Source organism: Daktulosphaira vitifoliae, unplaced genomic scaffold, assembly GCF_025091365.1.
Source record: "Daktulosphaira vitifoliae isolate Bord-2020 unplaced genomic scaffold, ASM2509136v1 Scaffold_1, whole genome shotgun sequence".
Taxonomy (NCBI): Eukaryota; Metazoa; Arthropoda; class Insecta; order Hemiptera; family Phylloxeridae; genus Daktulosphaira; species Daktulosphaira vitifoliae.
The window spans coordinates 25,240,656-25,262,687 of NW_026099572.1; the positions used below are offsets into that span (position 1 = coordinate 25,240,656).

General features: G+C 23.9%; 2 protein-coding genes across 3 annotated transcripts; both read left to right on the top strand.

Moving 5' to 3' along the window:
* The first annotated feature begins 1,470 nt into the window (after positions 1-1,470).
* Positions 1,471-8,386, top strand: LOC126896858 (uncharacterized). Of its 2 annotated transcripts, none has more exons than XR_007701973.1 (5): positions 1,471-1,754; positions 2,064-2,237; positions 6,153-6,176; positions 7,259-7,455; positions 8,039-8,386. XR_007701973.1 is itself a non-coding variant. In XM_050669995.1 (5 exons), the coding sequence occupies exons 1-5, from the start codon at positions 1,719-1,721 to the stop codon at positions 8,258-8,260; spliced, it is 636 nt and encodes a 211-aa protein (XP_050525952.1). In that variant the 5' UTR covers positions 1,479-1,718; the 3' UTR covers positions 8,261-8,386. The 2 variants fall into 2 exon arrangements, 1 of the variants encoding a protein (XP_050525952.1); XM_050669995.1 differs by having other exon boundaries at positions 1,479-1,754; positions 2,081-2,237.
* Positions 8,387-11,907: 3,521 nt separating this feature from the next.
* Positions 11,908-18,420, top strand: LOC126896809 (probable serine/threonine-protein kinase dyrk1). Its single transcript, XM_050669906.1, has 5 exons — positions 11,908-12,041; positions 13,005-13,206; positions 17,029-17,061; positions 17,342-17,841; positions 18,230-18,420. The coding sequence occupies exons 1-5, from the start codon at positions 12,015-12,017 to the stop codon at positions 18,323-18,325; spliced, it is 858 nt and encodes a 285-aa protein (XP_050525863.1). The 5' UTR covers positions 11,908-12,014; the 3' UTR covers positions 18,326-18,420.
* Positions 18,421-22,032: the final 3,612 nt, after the last annotated feature.

The window sequence follows — 22,032 nt, forward strand, 5'->3', positions numbered from 1 at the left end:
ATTTGTTCAGTCATTTTTTCTTCTATGGGAAAATGGCCGTCGAATTTAACAAAAATGTAATTTTTATGTAAAAATAACTTTTTAACATGAAATATTTTAATACTTAAAACTGCCATAACTTTTGAAAAATTAACAATTTAAAATAATTTTTTTTATATTGTAACCTTAGAATTTTGCTTTTGAATAATCCACTAATTTCTTAAAATTAAACAGTATCTACAGATTTGCATCGAAGCATTTATTATGATAGTGATTTTTTATCGTAAATCTATAATTATCCTGTAAAATTACAATACACACAATTTCGACAAAATCGGTAAAATGTTCTTATTTACAAATGTTCTGTTATATTTGTTGAATGATCAAAGATATAAAGTAATGTTTCATATTGGAATCGTTTAATATTAAAGTTTCTAAATTCATGATCCCTACTAAAAATCTTATATACCAATTGTAACACTACTCGTATTTGAGCTGTAATAATATATTATATACTTATTATTATATAAATAAATAGGTTGTTTTTTAATTATTATAGCAATAAAGTTTTCTTATGTATGTTATGCGTTTAGAAAATTTCAATAAGTCTGAAAGGTAAGTTCTTTAAGATGGTAGTGAGAGAAGCTATGATGTATAGTATAGAGTGTTGAGCTGTTGACAATAAAATTAACCAGAGATGAGAATGCTAAGATGAATGAGTGGAGTGACTAGAAAAGATAAGATAAGGAGCGAATATTTAAGAGGGTTTATAGATGTAGCGTAATTCGTGGATAATATTAAAGATATAGATTTAAATGACTAAGATGGTTTGGTTGGCTGCAAGAACAGCTATAGAATTGAATATTGAGAAAAAAAGAGATAGAAGTAAACCAAAAAGGAGATGGAAGGATATTTTTGAATGCTATATGAGGCTGGCTGATATATACGTAGATGATGTGACAGATCGTGTCAAATGGATGTTTAGGATAAGGTTCACCGATCCCAATTAGTTGAGATTACAATATTTTTAAGCTCAGCATTTCTTTAGTTATTCAGAATTGTTCACATTTTTATTAATGTTTTTAACTTAAAAATAATTTATGAACATAATCATAATTTTAGATTACAAAATGTATATTGATTTATTAACATTAAATTCGTCGCGCATATTTTTTTAACTCGAAATAAAATTATAATTTTGTAAAAAATATTATTGCATTGATATTTTAATGTAAAGTACAACAAATACCCTTATAACTATTATATTGTATTATTTACTTACAAATATATTAAATTTTTAATAGTTATACCATTTAATCTTTTCAACAAACTTTTTTAAATATAATTGTGAATAAAAGATGTGATTAACCATATGAATATAAATTTGATTTACATATATGACGCACTTAATTCTTGTAACAATTAAATAATATTTGCTTAGTTGTAAATAATTCAACTTTGAAATATTTGTAAAAATTTTGTTTAAAAAATAAAATTTAAAATAATTTGTTTTTTTTTTAATTTGAGTTATAGAATCTATACAATATAAGTACAATAAGTATAAAAGATGACGATGAATTTGTGAAGAGAATTGATAATTTGAAAAGCTGCCCACCACCAACACTCTTTTTGAAGTGATATTATTTAGTAGATGGATTATTATTAATATAATTTATTCATTTATTTTTTTTAATTTAAAATAAATTATTTAATAAAATAAATTTCAAGTAAGAAACATCATGAATAACATTTTTTCATTAATATATTCAATTTTCGTAAGTATCAGTAGAATCACTTTTTTTAATTTAGTCATTAATAATATGTAAAATTACTTTTAGCGTAAATTTGAAGCTTTGAAAAAAATAACTTAATTAACCTTTTTTTTATTACAAAACCTCTTATATGAAAAAATTATACTTGATCATTAAATTATTAATTCAAATGTAAATTAATTGTAAATTAATTGTAAATTGAATTGTTTTCAATATTGAATCATATATTATTATTTTTATTTTATAGTAAAGTTTATATATAATTAAATTAGCATTAAGATTTTTTAGAATCTTATTTTTGTATATAAATAGGTCAATTATTTTTCAAGGTTTCGGCGTGTGCATTAGCAGGTACACGACGCAACATACAACCCAACCCAAACAAAAACGCGTTGGACTTAGTGTCAGCGAATAAAATAAATGCAATAGCAGGAACAATATCATGTTATAACAAACATTCTTCTATTCCTTATGATTCTATAGATGGTAATATTAAAATTATTTCTATTAATTTTAGATACTTTCTTGAATTATATTAGAGTGTTTTATAATTTATAACTATTTTATTAAAGTAAAATTATAGACTACCAAAATTCCACTGTTTCTCGACATTATTTATATTTTGTGTAACTTTTTACATTTCATAGGGCAGTAATATTTTATTTCATGCTACTAACATGCAGAGTTATTGTTCTATTACAAACCACTCGGTGGAAAAATAAAAATAAAATTAATAATTTTCTTTTTTTGGTTTCATGTTATTCTTAATTTGTCAATCATTAAGTATTTTTTATATTCATCCATTATACCTTTATTAAAAACTTTATTTTTTCAAATGACAACATAAATAGTCAACTAGATTATTTCGTTATTTAAGAAGATAACAACTTTAGACCAGTGTTTCAGAAGTTATGATTAAAGGTGAAGCCGGGTGCTTCTATTTTTATCAGGGACTCAAACGAACCTAAATAAACAGTTTTTTAACCGGAACCTATACATTTTTGAAGAACTCGAACCGAAATAGGAATTTTTATTTTCAGATAGTCATGAATCAGAACCGAACCAAACAAACCCTGTAATAATAATGGTTCGTTTAAACGGTTCTTAGCCGTTAAGCAGTATTTTATTTGTTAATTTTTAACAACGTTTTATATTTTTGATAACAAATGAGAATTATTTTGGTAAGAATTAGTAAATGCTTTATTATAGTTTGTCAAAGTAAAATTTATGAACTAATAAAGTGTTTCAAGAAATGTTTGTCGTACACAAAATATTATATTTCTATTTTTAAAATGAAATAATCATATTTAAAACATAATAACCGTATGTCTGTTTACTCTATATTATTATTTATTATATTATTATATTATTTATAACTGCACAGTCATAAATANATAGGGCTCTATATTATTTATAACTGCACAGTCATAAATAGAAGTTATTGTAATATTATATGCTTGCGTTTCTTGTGTTTTTTTTTAACGGANCTATATTATTATTTATTATATTATTATATTATTTATAACTGCACAGTCATAAATAGAAGTTATTGTAATATTATATGCTTGCGTTTCTTGTGTTTTTTTTTAACGGACTTTGGCTCGCGTTTTACTCTAAGGCGACAACCGATAAAACATTTAACAGTCTATCCAGCTCTACGACTTAAAAAATACATTTAACTTTTTTAAGATTTGGTGATGATGATAATTTTATTATTATTTTACGTCTTTGCACGCTAATGGATTCTATTTCAAATAGTACATGTATACTATCAAAAAAAGTTGATCTTCGAAATTTTAATGAGAATCATTTTAATTTAATTATATACATTAAAATAGACATATTTTGAAAATTTGAGATTTTTAAAAAAAATGTTTACCGGTAGCTTAACGTGTTTTTAGTATTTTGACCAAAAATACCCCAAAAACAAAAAAAGGCATCTGTTATTCAATTTTTGGTTAAATATTATGAACACTATATCAAAATAGTTTAATTTTTACTGTAAAATAAAAATTTTTTAGTTTCAAAATTTTAAGTCGAAAATTGATAGTGTGGATTAATCATAATTACCGTCATTATATAGTATATTTCTAGTAGGTCTCATGTAAGCTTAAAATTTGTATTAATTTTTTTTATGCAGTTTGGCTGATATTTATGTTTATTATAAGTAGACAAAAAATTCTTCACTAATCTTAAAAACTTATACTTTTTTTAGAATTAATGCATAAGCTAAAATATACGATATTCTTGAAAATATGAATATGATTTTGTCTTTACATATTTTTCAAATATATTTTTTTTATTAAACAATTCATTTTTTATTAAACATAATACAATAAAAAAGTAAGTTTAATTTTTTTGGTATCAATAAAACTGCTTCTTTGAATGATTATAGAGAATTGTTAGAATTTTGTTTGTTATTCATTGGAAAACCGTACAAAAATTGTCTATTTAATGTATATAATTAAGTTAAAATGATTCTCATTAAAATTTCGAAGATCGACTTTTTTTTATCCACCCTAATGTATACCCATTAATAAACGCGTGCTATTTTGTTATGTTAATGATTTTGATTAAAATTAATAATATATTTATAAGATATCATAAGATATCATGAGTAGAAGTAAATCTGTATTTAATAATTCTTTTATCTACTCTGACATAAATAAGACATCAACATGTAAAGACTGCTCTAAAGTGCATCAAAAAAGTTTGTTCGTAGATATATTTCATAATATGAGTATGAAAGTAAATAATAATATAATAAAAGAAAGAATTTTTAAACTTATTTAAAATAAAAATGTACAAAATTTATTTTTATAATTCTATAAAATAAATTTTATGGATAATCTGTTCAAAATTAATTCTGAAATTTATGTTTATACCTGATTATTTTTTATTACGGTTAGTCAAATTAAATTTTTATGATAATTAGATTTTACTTGTTTTACAATTTGACTTTTAAATATTTTGGTTTGATGTGTCCGAGACTTTGTGATCGACAAATGTATACATTATATCTTTACATTTACACATGAATTAAAAATGAATGCGAATGGATGTCTCTTTAACCATAAAGTGGTTGTAAAAGGGAGGGAGATGACTAAAAAAATTTAGTATGTATAATATGTATGTTGGTTTATTAAAGTACAAAATAGAATAAATACTTTTTATTCATAATATAAAAAGTCGTTTGTATCAAATTAGGTTAAAATAAAAATATATTATACAATATTATTACTCGTTAACTATGCTGTTTTAAAGAAATTCTTATGTTAAAGCGAAAGATCACCTATCACCATCTGCCCTATATGTAATTATATAATGCTTTTATAATGCATTATATAACGTACTGGAAAGACATTTAAATCTCACATTTTCTATTTTCTGAAGTTTTTTTTTAATTGCACTTTAGTTTTAATGATTTTAATTACATTTTAATAATTTGGATGGAACCTTTATTTTTGGGAATCGGAACTATTTTTTTAAAGAACCCGTACCTAACCTATATTTTTATTTTTAAAGGAAATCTAACCAATCCGGTACCTTTAAATATATTTTTTTAAAGAACCACAACCGGAACCTATTAAAAAACATGGTTCCAGTCTTTGATTTTTATCACTAGATACTTTTTTACTTCACTCCTTCCTCCCGTCTAGGTGTAAAAATGTGAATAACTTTTGAAATACTAGTCCAATAGTTGTTGTCGACCAATCATTTACTTAATTATGTCGTATGCGAACAAATACAATAGAGCCCAAGCAGACATTTTTGTTAAGAATCAGTATTGACAACGAACGCAGTACTACATCAGTACTAGAAACAGCATTGGCTTTCCCGTATTGGTGTTGATCCGGATGACATCTTGTTTAATTACTGATTCAATACTGGCAGTTAATACTTATCAGAATACTAACATAATACGGGAAATACAAATCTTACAGTACTTGTCTACCTGCAAGAAAAAGCGTTTTCACACTAGATATATGTTAACACTGGCAACCGCTACTACCCAGTAATAGCGCAGTACTGGTAGTTCTGCCGTAGTAGTGGCAACCAGTTGTCAATCAATCAATACTGGCATGTGTCTGAGATAATAACGTTTTTCTGCACTGACAGATTGGTAATGAAGGTTTTGTATAACCAGTATTACGCCAGTACTGTGATGGCAAAGACAGTCAAGTACTGTTCACCAACATTGGATCAGTACTTATATAAAACACCAGCCTGTACTACACGAGTACAGGCTAGTCAATGGTCAGTTACCAGTACTAGTGAAATACTTCGGCTTTTGTCAATGTTCATCGTACTTTTACTATTCGTAATTAATTAAAACGAAACATTTAATTTTGAAAACATTAACCTAATTTTATATCCTAATAACTTGGCCATTTTTTTTAGGGAACCATAAATTGTGGGATAATTGTGAGTAATTTCTATTGTTATTTTAATTTTCTTTATTTGTAGATGATTTTATTCATTATAATGAATAAAATTATTATACTAAATTATTTTATTTACTCTTAGTTCTTGGTGTTTAAAAATGTACATTAATTGAAATATTTTGAATTATGTTCTATATCCTATAGTATTCTATAATATACTGATATTCAGAAATATTTCGTGCCTAGTTTCATCTAAGATTTTGTCTGACGATGTGTTGTTGAATTTCAATTTAACCTATATTTTTTTGGTTATCTTTTTTTATATGCCAATACTTGTTTAGAACTAACTATTAATAGTATCAAAAATTACTGACGATAGAAAAAATCTAATTTAAAATCAGCGTCAAAAATGAGTTTAGAAAAGTATATTTTTGACTCTGATGAAAATTCTTTGTATATCAGTGTATTTATTCATAGGTAACAAAAAATTATTTTTTGGAAAGTTTTGCATCATGCCTTTAAATTTTTACACGTTTATAATAGAAGTAACGAAATATACAACTACTTAATATTTTTTTATGATATTTCCGTAAAAATTACTGTATAAAATTATTGAATATCAATTACATGTAATTACTACAAGTATTTATTCATATAGTATACTTATATATCAAAGAACTACCATTCAGAATAAATGAAGGAAATAGGAGTTTATTTTGCTTTTGGGATAATCAAACAATTTATTTTATAAATTAAACACTATCTACAGAATTGTATGAAAGCATTTCTTATTATAGTAATTTTATCACTATCAGATATCATCTATATTTTTCCCAACTATGCCACATCGACACTGCGCTACGACTCCACTGTTCTACTGTTTTTGTTTTTTTCATAAAATCATACAAGTTAGTAGTTATTTTTCTCTATTACCGAATCTTAACATTTTTTTTAGGAGAGAGAATATATAATTAAGTAATAATATAATTCTAGCTATCTTCAAGGCAAAACTTCACTAAGACAATTTTCTATTTTATAGTAAAAAAATTATATATTATTATTATGAAACTAATGTAACACGAATATGCTTCTCATTTTAATTATAATTTAATATGAGTCTAGTAGTCACCAGTCTAGAAAGTATCACTAACCAATGTTTGGAAAATGAATATCAGTTGTCAGAAGATAGTAAAATATTGAATGTGGTTTTATGTAAAATAGATATAAATAATCCCTGTACAATAGCTGTTCAGGCCTGTACAGTGGATATTTACAGCACATTGTTTGCCATTAGCGAAACCAATACAAAAAATATTTGGGTAAATAAAGTTTACAAATCTACGTTCATTATCATATTCTTATTCACATTTAATTTCAATTGCGTTTATTAACTTACGATTTAACTATTCTTGTAAATATCACTGAATAACTAATGTATGATAAATTAATTATCATTTATTATAATAAATTTTGTTTTAATTACTACAAATTACTAACTAGAGATTTTTCACACTATAATTTTAATAGGACCCATACAACAAAATTTATATTATATTAAATTTTGGTATAATTCAATATAGTTTAATATTTTCCATCCAAATAAAGAAACTACTTTTATAAATTTTGATGAAAATTTAATATAAATAAGAAAAACCAAGTACAAAACAATATAACTCATAAAAAAAAATGTAATTTTTTTAGTTTATACTTAATTTTTATGGAATACATTATTTAGGTTTATTATTGGAAAGAAATTTCACAGCAGACTTATTTTATAAGCCACAAATATTGTCTGCATATAATAATAACAGTGACCTTTTAAGCGTTAGGGTGTAAAAATATGGTGTTGTATTTTATTTTTAATGATATTTTGAAGAATTTCAATAGGTTTTTTTGTCTTAGAAATCAATGACAGATTCAGAAAAGAAACTGATAAATGATGTTAATAAGCATTGTTTAAATAATATAAACGAAAACGTTAAAAATGAATTATTCGAAATACGAAAAGCTCAATTAATAAATACTTTTCAAAATACTACACTAAAAAACTTTAAACGGACAGAGGAAATGGAACCTATAGATATGGAAGACATTAAAAACTCTTTACGTCTTAAGTTCAATTAAAAAAAAAACTAGAACCATTAAAAAATAATTGTTTTTTTTTTTTACTAAGCTTAAAAGAGTTATTACTATAATTATTATAATTAATATATTAATAGATGTTTAAATATACATATTATAAAATAAACACCTCTGTTGTTTTACTAACCTTTAATCACTCCTAAAAAATGCTTTGTTTTTTTTTTTTTACAAACTAAAATTCGACTAATCCTTTTACAAGATTAATTAAGTATTCTGTTGGCTAGAGAACGATAATTTTTATCATTTGATCTTCCCTTACCATTCGTTTACGAATTGTTCAGTCGTGTCCATATATCATCGACTGAGAATCTTCCATAATAGTCATCTGTCACTTCGCCTGCATTTTGTCTACTCATTATTTTCTCAATGTTCTTTTTCATTTCAAGCACCAATCGTCCGCTTTCCGCATTGCTTGCAGTTCTTCTTTTCTCTGCCATGATCAATTTATACTTTGTAAGGTTACAAAAAGGGAGCCCTCATTTATTTATATGTTTTGCAAATGTTTTATTAATATTTTACTTTGGTTGAGCCGACTACGTGTTGCAAAGACGTTGTTTATCTACAGTACTATGATAAGGTAATGTGATTTGTTTGTGGGCATGCAAGATAGTCGGCTGTGTGCTACTTCAAATCAACTCTTAGACGGCATTAGTGCCTACAATCACCCCGTTCTTTTTCCCTCTTGAACGTCATTTGCACTACTTACCTCCTTAAATGTCATCTTTTTAAAAATATAAATTTTTAAATGTTTCTTGATAACTTCAGACATTGGTTTTCATCATTTTGTAAACCCGTAAGCTCTCCGTGGCGTCGCCACTGCACCACCGAGTCACTTATCGGTTGGCTTGTCGGAAATGTGATAATGATAAAATCATCATAATCTGGTTTTTTAACAATTACTTTAACTGTTACTCGTTATCATATACTATGTTAATATTATAAGTGATAACATAATATACATTATATTGAATTTCTGGTCTAAAAATTTGGGTCTAGTATTCTCAATAAATCATATTGTTACAATTAATTTACTAATAAAGTAAAAATATGATCTTCTACATATTTTTTTCTTAAAACTTGAGGTAACATTCTATCAACAAAATTAGTATCATTACCGTTTAATTACATTTTGTTCACGGGAAGTCTAAACTAAGTAACTCTACCTCTGTAAATAGACACTGTCATGGAATTACCATAAATGCCCAGAAAAAGCTTTTATCCCTACCTCACTTACATGCTTTTTAATATTATTAAATTGCTTTAGTTCTCGTAGTAGTTTAAGGTCATTATTTGGTGATCTTGTTGGATATGAACTTTCGAACCAATATCTTATATACATATTTAAAACAAATAAATTGAAATAACAAATACTCTTTAAATCTGAAACTGTTAATTTAAATTGCGTACGAAACATATAAATTTTAAGACATATTATTTTAGCCATCCATCTTGCTCTATGAATTGTTCTTGATGAATGGAATATAATTTTTTTTGTACGGTTTTCCAATGAACAACAAACAAAATTCTAACAACTCTTTATAATCATCCCGAGAAGACAGTTTGAATGTTACCAAAAAATGAAACTTATTGGGACATTTTTACTTTCTATAGATTATAACATCTTATTGTGTTTACAAATTGAACTTGATATTTTTACCTATATAACGTTAATTTCTAAAGAAAATTTTAGGATGATATTGTTAAAATAAATTTATTAATAGATTTTTTAAAAATTTAAACTCTTATAACCAATTATAACCAGCTATACAGTATATACAGTTTCATATATACGATTTAATAAAATTCGAAATATATTAAAGAGTTAATTTACATGTATGTTTATAATAAAATCAAAATCTATGAAGAAAATTGTTAGCTGATGCCTATTTAATAATAAGTGTTATTATGTGTAATGTATATGAAGCGTCAGTAACATTTGAAAAAAAACGTTAAACCAAAGCAATTTTTTTGGCTTTAAATTCTGTATTATGACAGAACAATACATTAATATATGAAATATAAATACTTATAATGTAGTATTTATCAAAAGTCTTCAATTATGAACATAGTTAAATACAGAGTTTAAACTTGATAATAACTATGATTTATGAATTAAGAAATACTAAATGTGACAGTATGTAATAACTTTTATAATTTATTTATATTTTGCTAAAATATGATTGAAAATTGAACTAAATTAACTCAATTTGAAAATCTAGAACTGAAAAAGAATATAACAAATTAATATTATTTCTTCAAGAATTTTTCCCTATCATTTTATAAATGTAGTGGATCTCATTGATGTTAAAAATTGTTTCTTATGTTTATACATACTACATATATTATATACAATTGTCTTTCAAATTATTGATTTTGATCCATATAACTTTAAAAGTTATATCAACTTTGATTTTTGATTAATGAAAGCATTTATATATATAACTATCTTATATAATAGAAAATAATCAAATTTAAAAAATGACTATTAAATAACAACATTTGAACTAATGTTTCAAAAGTAATTAACAATTTAAAGTATTGACCGTGGTGAGGAGTTGAGTACTGATATTTTTATCACTGGTCAATTCCTGACTGTACTCTGCCTAAATATAAAAATAAAAAGAACTTCCAAAATACTGGAATAAAAGTTGTTTTCAACTTGTTAAAATATAATGTTTGACATTTATAAAATAATATATATATATATATATATATATATATAATATATTATAAAAATAATTCAATGATACTGCCACTCAATGGTGAAAATAGGGGGAAATTAGAGAAACTTAGCCCCTTATTATTTCATTATCCCTACAACTTTTTTGAGTTTCCTTAAATTTTACGAAACCAATAATTTATAAGTTTTTAATTTAATGGATTTTTTTAACATTAGTTTACAAAAATCTTAAAATTAAAATTGATTTTCTAAAGTTATTATAAATATATAAGGCGGAGTATACGTACACCAGTACGAGTTGCACCAACCTTCATTATATATCTATTCTATGTATAAAAATGCGTGTAACTCAATGAGTATTTGTGCTAAATTGTTATGGAACCATTCAATTTTTTTTAAAAAGGGACTAAATAAGAGCTATTTTAAAATTTTGAAAAAAATAAAAAATAATTCAATTATAAGTGATAAATAATAAAAAAATATGGATTAAACAACGTCTAAGAAGGCGGCAATAGTTATTTTTAAAAATTGTCAATAAAGTGATAGTTGTATCATAAGTTATAAGCGTTATTATTAGTTAAAAATATATTTTTTAATGTTCACTATAGTTTTATAAAAATATAGAAATTTTCTGTTTTTTCCTTAATATTATTACTTACGTCACTAATCAACATTTTTTATTTAAGGGCCGTATTTCAGAGTCAAAGTTTGTATGTGCTTAATTTATTTTAGAATTTTTAATTTAAATAAGATGAAATTATTGATTTAGTTGTAGTTTTATAAATTCGATGTGACATTAACAATATATTATTATTAATCATATAAAATTAGCAAGGAATTGTCAAGTTTTTTTACACTATTATATCACGAATTATTTATTTAAGTGTATTTAATGGCCAATACAATTTGTTGAAAGATTGATATTTGCAATAAGTCATAAAGTTATAAATTATTACCTATAAAAACAATTTTAAATTCTATATAATCAACGACAAAAAAGTTGTGTATTTATTACTTACAATTTTTCTTTTTTTGGTTTATTTTCAATAATTAAAAATGAATTTTAGTTATTTGGTAATAATTGTAAGTATAAATATAATTCAATTACTTTTTAAATTTAAATAATTAAATTTATAGCCAAAGTTTTTTCAATATTGTATGGCTCAGTACAACATCCCTTGTAATCCAATCTTTTTAAAAAACATTATTTTTCTTGTTTCGAATAAATGTTTTTTTGCCTAATAACATGGATTTTATAATAGGGTTATTTTTAGAAATATTTAATATAGACAAATACTTTTACCAATATTATTAATAAACAATTTTTCATTAACTGCTTCTTCTGAAAAAATTATAAAAGTGGACTCGGTCTTTATACTAAGTCTTTTAACTTCTCAAATCATATAAAAAGTATTTTGTTTCCAAATTGTAGTCAAAAAATACTAATAACTTAAAATAACATTTATAAATAAATTAAAATGATCTGTTTGACATTTTCCGATAAAAATAAATTAAAATTTTTAAGTACAAGTTTAATAATAAAACATTTATGAAGAAATTGACACGTATCATTTTTAATTTATAATCTAGCAGTTGGTACTTGTTAATGGTTATTCTTTGAGAACCTTTGGTCTTAAAATCCATACTTAACATTTGGATACAAGTTTGCGATAGTTATGGCATACTATAATTTAAAAAAAAATTTCCAAAAATCTTATCCCGAAATTTTTTGTTTCATATTTTATTTTTCCAATTTTCATAACTTTCTAAAAAATGAATGGATCAATAAATGTTTTTTTTTTGTAAGTAATTTATACAAATCTCTTTTATCCGACATACTTTTTTTTAATTAAAATAATCTGTTTAACATTTATTATTTAATAAAAAATAAATTCAATTTTTGAAGTACAGATTCAATAGTACAACAATATAAAGAAATTGCCAATTATCGTTTTTAATTCATAATCTAGGGATTGGAACTTGTTAAACAGCCACGCTGTCCCACTAATTAGTCTTAAGTTGCATTTTTTTATTCAACTTTTTCAGATATCTACATCTGTTGTTACTTCAATACACGAACCTGCAATTAATGAAGAAGACGTATCAAATGTTACCAACACTGATATACCCAATGAAAATTTAATACTTAAAGCAAATTCAATTATATCTAAAAATATATGTACCGTCGTAGAAAACATACAATATTGCTTATTTAAAAACGAAGAGTTTCATGTTGGTATTTTCGATGGTAAAATAAAAATTCGTTATATTATTATCACCAAATTTTTTATATAATGAAAAGTAATTTTAAGTCTCTACCACTCATTGATAACATTATTAAATATAATCGTGTCTGTTGACTCATGTTCCTTCCAGGACTATGAACCAAAATGATTTTTTGAGTTACAGTTTAGGTTTTGGTTTCGGTTAATAACGAATGGTTAAGAGTGGTTTTTAAATAAATTTTAAAGTAATAAAATTTTTCATTTTTTTTAGTGAAATAGGATATCCAAGCGAGTTATGAAATTAATCGACGTTATTTAAATGCTATGGTGATATAGAAATATTTATTAACCTTTTTAACTTCGATGTGCGCTGAGAAAGTATTTTATTTACCAAAATGTATGTCTCTTTTATGAATTTTCACTGGACCAATTTTCTGATAAATACATTAAAAGAACTCAAATTTAATCTAGTTGAGGAAGTCATCTTCAAAATTGAAAAAACCCTTCAATTTTAATTATGTAAAAATTTACGATTTAAAAATTACGTATTTATAATACCTTGAAGAAAAGGGTTTAAGAATAAGTAGGAGTGAGACAGAGTATATAGAGTACGAGTTTGATAAAGGAGAACATGAGGTAGGTGAAATGAGGAGTTCAGTGACAATAGGCGAGGACGTGATAGGAGAGGTGGATAGTTTTAAGTATTTAGAATCAGTTGTGCAAGAGATCGTGGTATTGACGAGGATGTAAGACACAGTATTAAGTGAGTGTAGTTAAATGGAGAGAAGCGTCTGGTATGTTAAGCGATAAAATAATTCCAACGAGGCTGAAATGTAAATTCTATAAGACTGTAGTAAAACCAACTATGATGTATGGTTCAGAGTGTTGAGCAGTTGACAAGAGAGTAGAGCAGAGAATAAGTATAGTAGAGAGGAGAATGCTTAGATGGATGAGTGTAGTGACTAGAGAAAATAGGATAAGGAACGAACATATAGAGGGAGTTTAGATGTAACATCAATCGTAGATAAGATGAAAGAAAATAGACTTAAATGGTTTGGTCAAGTTATGAGGAGAGAGGAATCGGAAGCTGCAAGAATAATTATAGAAATGAATGTTGAAGAACGAAGAGATAGAGGAAGACCAAAAAAGAGATGAAGGAATGTAATTGAATGCAATATGAAGACGGGTGATGTAAGCGTAGATAATGCCATGAAGATCGTGTCAAGTGGAAATTTAAGATAAGGGTGACCGACTTTAAGTAGTTGGGATTAAGGCAAGAAAAGAAGAACAAAGTTAAAGGAAAACGTACGATTTTTGTAAAAAAATTCTCGATTTAATATTTGATATTTTTTAATTTATATTGATATATATTTTTTTTTTAATGTACGGATCAATAGAATTTTTTTTTATATATTCTTTTAAAACACCCCTTTTATACGACATACTTAATTTTCAAATAACACCATTTACTTTTATAAAACTATAAACCTTTTTATTGTCTACAAGGTGAAATTGGCTACCGTATTCAAAATTATGCTATTTTTGTGATGAATTTCTAGATTTTTATTTTTTATTTCTATAAAATTTTTGTATTAAAATACCATACAAGGATTTGCCATAGTAATGAGTACACCAATTTTGATAAAAATTACATCAATGAAAAGAATTCAAAATTTGTTTGATTTTTATCTTATTTATATTGATTAACTGCAATTAGATTTTAACCATCGCCTCTTTTTTTTTTTGATATTATTACTTATATATAAAAACAAGTATTTACATTTAAAAATTTATGAAAAATGCCCGACATTTTGTCAAAATCAATTATTATAATTTTTATACTTATCCTATACTATTGTAATATATCATTTCAATAGAGATATTAATTATTTCTATGTAACTCTTGGTATTTAAATACATGATATAATATAAATATTTAGAACTATATTTATTATAGTTATATTTTGTAGTTTTTAACTAATTAGTAATAATATCAAAAATTAGTGGTGATACAAAAAATGAAATTTGAAATAAGCACTAACAATTGAATTGTAAAAGTATATTTTAGAATATGATGAAAATTCCTGTAAAACTATTAATTCATAGATATCAAAAAATTGTCATATGAAAAGTTTTATATCAAGCCCTCTAATATTTATACACATTTTCCATAAAAGTAACAACTACTTTATAATTTTTTATAATTTCCGTAAAAATTACAATACTAAATTATTAAATATCAATATCATACTATATCTAATTGCTATAATAACTATTTGAATAGTGAATGTGTCAAACGTTTTATGTGCCAAAAACATATTTGTTCAGAAAACACAAAAAACAATGGTAACATGGGCATGTCTAACATATCGAACACCATCTATGAATGCAATTTTGTACAAGTAAAAAATTTAATTGACATTTGAAACACATACAAGATTGTGGCCTTTGGCACATAGAACATAAATCAGAAATAAAACAATTTTCACTTTTTTGGCACATAGATCGTTTGACACATTCACTCTTCATTTATTCATGTACTATACTTCTAAATCAGATTACTACTAATTAGGAATAATGAAGGAAATGGAATTAATTTTGCATTTGGTATAATCCACAATTTTCTTAAAATCAAACACTATTTACAGATTTGCATCGAAGCGTTTCTTATAATAATGATTTTAATCACTGTCAGATATTATTTATACTTGTCCCATCTACGCCACGTCTAAACTGTGCCGCAACCCTATAATGTTTCCTTTTTTTTTTAAATCAATGATCTAGAGAAACTAAAAGAGCATAGTCTTCTAATACTAATATTAAGAAAGGAAAAAAAATTTGTCCCATCTCCTCATTATTTTAATTGTGGTATTAATATATGCTAAAAACACACAACTAAAATAAAAATCATGCTGAATTCTAGTTTCCTTTATAGTTACAGTTTTTGTTTAGATTTCATATATGAAACCGAAACCAATATATGGGCTTCGGTTTTATAATTTTCAAAAGGTGTCGGATTTTAGGCCTCTTTTCTTCTACAACATTTCATTAAAACACACATTGCTACAAAACTAAATTTTAGGCAAACAAAGTTCTAAATTTAAAATATACAACGACAAATTTTCTTTGTTATCTATGATAATCATCTCTCACCATGATTAATTTACATGGATTTATCACAATTAAAGAAAATTGTAATTAGAATTAGATCATCTAAGTAAATAATATATTCAAATTCTGATTTAATGAGCTCAAAATTGAATGATTGATAATCAAAGTTAATTTATGTTTTAAGAATGCTATTGCACTAAAATAAAAATGAATTTTGTTATAAAACAGATATTGAGCTTGCAATCATAGGCACATACGTATATGAGAGTTTTTCAACAAAATTCCAGTTTATCTATACATATTGAAAAAAAAAAAATTTCGAAGATAACTTTATTTATTTTTGTATCCGTAAAAAATATTTATCATACTAAAATCATGTGCTTTATAAAACATTACCATGGGTATAGTTTAAAAAAAAAATTATACTAAGATAACACAGTACATTTAGTTGTTAGAGAACTAGCAAGAAAACTACCAATGCACTCAAACCTGTAGTTACGTTGTCCGCATATTAATGTACATTATAAACATTTATTCAACATTAAGTTTTAATTACTGCTTTGCATATCGATAATTTCAAAAAAAAATAATATCAAGGAAAACTCGTTTTTTTAACCAATTCTGACTGAACAAAATTTTGTGTTGGAAAATTAATATTTTTTATCAGAAAAACTTGTACCTTAAAGAAATTTAATAGTTAAATTTGTTTTAAAAGAATATTTATTTAATTTTAGACACAACCTTTGGAACATTACTACGTATGGTTGGTAAGTTATTTTAAATATTAAGAACAAAATAATATTTAAGTTAGCTAAATATAAGTTAAGAGCTCACCTTACTTATATTAAACGTAAAAATTTAAATATAATATTTAGGTATACCATTCTTTACAAATAATTTGTTAATGCATAATTATAAGATCACTACTTCTTGGTGCACTTATTTATAGTATAAGAATTATTATAATAACCATATAATTAGATATCAAATTGTAATAAGATAATATTTTATTAATATATATTTTTTTATGCATTAAAACTAATGAAGGTAAATGTAACGAAATGATAATTGATATTTGTTATGATTTCCTGGAAACAAATTATGATGTAATGATAAATATTGAAAAAGTCATTGAATTTTTTTGCTATAATGATAATATAACATTACACCTTAATAATCAAAATAATAATAATGACAATAATAACATTGAAAATGATAATAATGAAAATAATAACGATGAAATCAAAAACATTGAAAATGATAACGATGAAATTAATAACATTGAAAATGATAACAATGAAAATAATAAAGATAACAATACTAACATTGAAAATGATAACAAGGAAAATAATAACGATGAAATTAATAATATTGAAAATTATAACAATGAAAATAATAACGATGAAAATAATAATAATGAAATTAATAACAATAAAAATGATACGTTAGATAAAGAAGACTGCATAAAAATCTCCAAATCTTGCTTTAAAAATTTTGCTTATGACTTACTTAACCATGAAAGCAATAAATTTACAATTGAAATTTGGGTAAGTTCAAATTGTTTGTAATAAATGTTGTACGGAATAATTAAGGGCGTTTTAAGGGAAATAAAACATGGATAATAGATCGCATGGACATCTGTAATAATTACACATCTAAAGTAATATTTGATGATAGTAGTTAGATATCTGATGTATATGACCTCGTGAAAAATTCCAGAATACACTTACTCAAAATACGATAAAAATGCTCTTATGTTAAACATTTAAGGGTCAACAAAGTTTTTTTTTAACTATTCATTATGAATTGAAACTATTTTATGAAATAAAAATTAGTGGGTTCAAAAACTTCAATTTTAATATGTAATTTTGTAAATTTTATAATTAGTTATAATAAATACAATTTGATATTGTCTAAATGAATTTTTTTTTCTAGAAATCATTGAATGATGTTGAAAAGAAATTTATAAAAGACATTATTGCTAAATATAATGATGTTTATAATAAATCACTCGAAGAACACAAAGAATAGTTTTCGTGTCCCTAAAAAATTGAGCTTTGTGTATAGGTTATAAAAGTATAACCAAAAAATAAAAATATTTTTTTAATAAATAACAGATTTTCGGATTTAAATTTTTTTTTTCAGTGATTAAAATCACTATTGATGCAAATCTGTAGATGGTATTTAATTTTAAAAAATTGTTGGAATATTTAAGTTTTAGTATGCTTTTTAAGTTTTGAAACACCTTGTATAGAGGGAAATGGTCCGATTTAAAAAAAAAATATGTCGAATAAAAGAGGTGTATAAATAGTATTTATCATAAAAAAAATGTATTGGTCCATAGATTTATCAAAAAATTATAGCGTTATAAAGTTAAAAATATACAAATATATATGTATTATATGAAATCGAGTATTTTAACACAAGAGTACAAACGGTAGCCATATCCACCGTATAAATGAAGACATTGTATATAAAGACAATGTCAATTTTAAAGAAAAAAGACATTTGTTTTCCATAATAAAAAAATTGATTCAAGCTGAGAAAAAGTGGTAACAGATACAAAAAAAAAAACATATAGTAAAATTAATACCTTCTCAGCTTAGCGTCGAAGATAAAAGTCATTTCGATAGATGGGGTCAACACTACGTACCCCTTGCGTAAAACACTCTGTTGTTATTGACACGGCAACAGAACGTTATAATAATTTATAGCTAAATAGGACAATTTAAACTAGTTCAAATATTCAAGGTTGTATTTCTAAACTTAATTTTATAAATAAACTAAATTTAATTACTTCAATAAGTATTTATTCAAATACTACACTTATATATAATAAAATTTGTAATCAAGATAAAATTAAAGAAATGTGAGTTTATATAGCTTTTGGAATATTTCTAATAGATTCTTCAAATAATTAAATACCTTCTATAGATATCCATTGAATGATTTTTATGATAATAATATTAATCATTGTGAGATATCATCAATACGTATTCAAATTTACTATGTACTTACTGTGCTGGATTTTTTTTTAAATCAATAAAACTAAAAATAGGAGTTCCTATTAAAAAAAATTAAATTTAGGTTTTTCAGACCTAAACGAACAAAAAAAAAAACCCAGCACAGTGGGGACGTTGCATAGTTGGGTCCAGTATAGATTTAATCTGACAGTGATTAAAATCACTATCATAAGAAACGCTTCGATGCAAATCAGTAGATAGTGTTTAATTCTAAGAAATTGGTGGATAATTACAAAAGCTGCATTATCTGCTAGTTCCTTATTAATACCCTGATTAAGATAAAGTATGTCGAATGAAAAAGGGATTATTAAAAAATATTATTTCTCATAAAAAAATTGTGTTGATTCATACACTTTTCAATGAGTTATAGCATTATAAAGTTAAAAATGTAACCAACCCAACCCAACATCAACTCCTATTTCCTTAATTATATCCAGATTAGTAATTATTTTAATTATATATTATATAATTTTTATAATTAATTATTTTCAAATTATTATTGATTTTTAATATGTTAAAAGTAATCATTTTGAACCTACTTCTTTTTGTTCTTTAAAGTGAAAGTTTTAATAAAAAAAAAATGAATTTATTACCATAACTTTTAACTCAACTTGCAAGTTTGAAATAAATATTATTAAATAGAAAAAAATGAAATTGGTAGATTATTTCAAAAACAACAATAACACTTATTCCCTTAATTTTACCCCGATTTATAACTATAATATATGAATACATAATAATTACAGTAATTAAATTGAGTATGAAAGTGGTATTCAATAATATAATATTGTAATTTTTACGGAGATATTATAAAAATAAAAAGGAGTTGTATATTCATATACTTTTAATGCGTATACAAATTTAAAGGAATTTATGCAATACTTTTTAATAAAAAAATTTTGTTACTTATGAATAAATACACTAAACAAAAGGAACTTTCATCAGAAAAAAAATATACTTTTCTAAATAAACTTTTCGTGATGTTTTCAAATGTGCAATTAAACTTTTTCTATTACTTCTAAGTTTTAATATTATTACTTATTATTAAAAAATAAGTATTTACATATAAAAAAAAATAATTAAGAACAAAAAAAATTGTATTAAATTAATACTGATTTTGATTTTTAATATGTTAAAGGTAATCATTTTGAACCTATTTTTTATTGTCTTTTAAAGTGAAAGTTTTAATGAAAAATACCTTCTCAGCTTCGCATCGAAGCTAAAAAATGAATTTGTTACCATAACTTATAGTTCAACTTGCAAGTTTGAAATTGACATTATTAAATTGAAAAAAATGAAATTTTTAAGATTAATATGCAATCTGGAAATTTTATAATTACTAATTAAATTACATTTATTAGAAAAATTCGATTTTTTTGCATTTTTATCGTAATAGATAACTGAAATAGAAAGAATAGTAATCATATCCTAATAACTTTTGGTGTTTAAAAAAATTCTGCAATTGAAATATTCAGAACTTAATTAATTTTAATAATTTACTTTAATTAAATGAACCAATCAAACCAAAGTAGTTAAAAAGATTTACTCAATTGAGCGTATTATCAAAAATATATTTATAATTGATTTAATTGATTATTATTATTATAATTGATTTTTAATTGAAATATAAAAATCCATCGTTAAATTCAGGTGAAACTAAAAATCATTTTTATTTAAAATTTATGATTTATATAGCAACAAATTACAAAAAAATTTGGCATATTATAGACTGGTAGTAGCACACATAAATAGAGTTAAAAATTAATAAATTATAAAGTAGAATTATTTACTATTGTAGTTGAATACTTTTATCATATCAAATATAATTCGACAATAAATACTTTAAGAATATTAAAAATTAATGATTTTAATTGTTTGTATGGAAAAAGCTGGTTAAGCTACTTTTTATTTGAATAAGGAATATTTTTTTGATTTTTAAGAGTAATAACTTAAACTAATCATTAACTTAAATATCATAAACTTAAATGAATCATTTGACGTATCGTTGAAAAAAGTAGGTCTAGTGAGGGTTGGCAAAATAAATCGTAGCCACAAAAAGAACCACATAGTAAAATAATATTAACATGAATATCAATTTCTTCTCACGAGGGGAGACTATAGTGATAAGATCCTTTATATTTATTGAAATTATTGAATCTAAATGAGATAAATATCAAATGATTTGAAAATTCTATTCNCTTTATATTTATTGAAATTATTGAATCTAAATGTAATAAATATCAAATGATTTGAAAATTCTATTTTAACTCAAAAAAAAAATTTTAGAAGTCAGACGGATTTGAACCTCGTACCATATGGGTGAAAGATCAAGATGTTACCCATTCGGCAACTGTTCGTTGCTTTTTGTTGCATGATAAAATTGGCTATTTAAGCTAACTCAAATTTAAAAATTACTTTTTCGACTTTAAAAAAGTAAAAAAAATTTAATAAGTTTAATTTCTTATGTCTTATGAACTTTATTCTATGTCAATTAAATTATATAATATTCATGAAAGTCAATATATTCTCCTAATAAGATATTTTAAAATAAAATAAAATACAAAACCTAGAATTTTAATAGAAGAATAGCATATTTTTGAATACGGTAGCCATTTGCACATAGAAGATAGGTTGTCGGGACAAATTTTTTTTTCATTTTATAGTACATAAAATAAGCTTTAATTTGATTTATGTTTAAAGGACGCAGTATATCCG

What these genes read in the sequence shown, in the direction of transcription:
- LOC126896809 (XM_050669906.1), top strand. Translation starts at nt 12,015, where the DNA reads ATGAATTTTAGTTATTTGGTAATAATT. An exon ending in TTAGTTATTTGGTAATAATT is followed by an intron (nt 12,042 to 13,004) that starts GTAAGTATAAAT and finishes CAACTTTTTCAG; the next exon opens with ATATCTACATCTGTTGTTAC. An exon ending in AACATTACTACGTATGGTTG is followed by an intron (nt 17,062 to 17,341) that starts GTAAGTTATTTT and finishes AAACTAATGAAG; the next exon opens with GTAAATGTAACGAAATGATA.
- LOC126896858 (XM_050669995.1), top strand. Translation starts at nt 1,719, where the DNA reads ATGAATAACATTTTTTCATTAATATATTCAATTTTC. An exon ending in CATTAATATATTCAATTTTC is followed by an intron (nt 1,755 to 2,080) that starts GTAAGTATCAGT and finishes TTATTTTTCAAG; the next exon opens with GTTTCGGCGTGTGCATTAGC. An exon ending in CCATAAATTGTGGGATAATT is followed by an intron (nt 6,177 to 7,258) that starts GTGAGTAATTTC and finishes ATATGAGTCTAG; the next exon opens with TAGTCACCAGTCTAGAAAGT.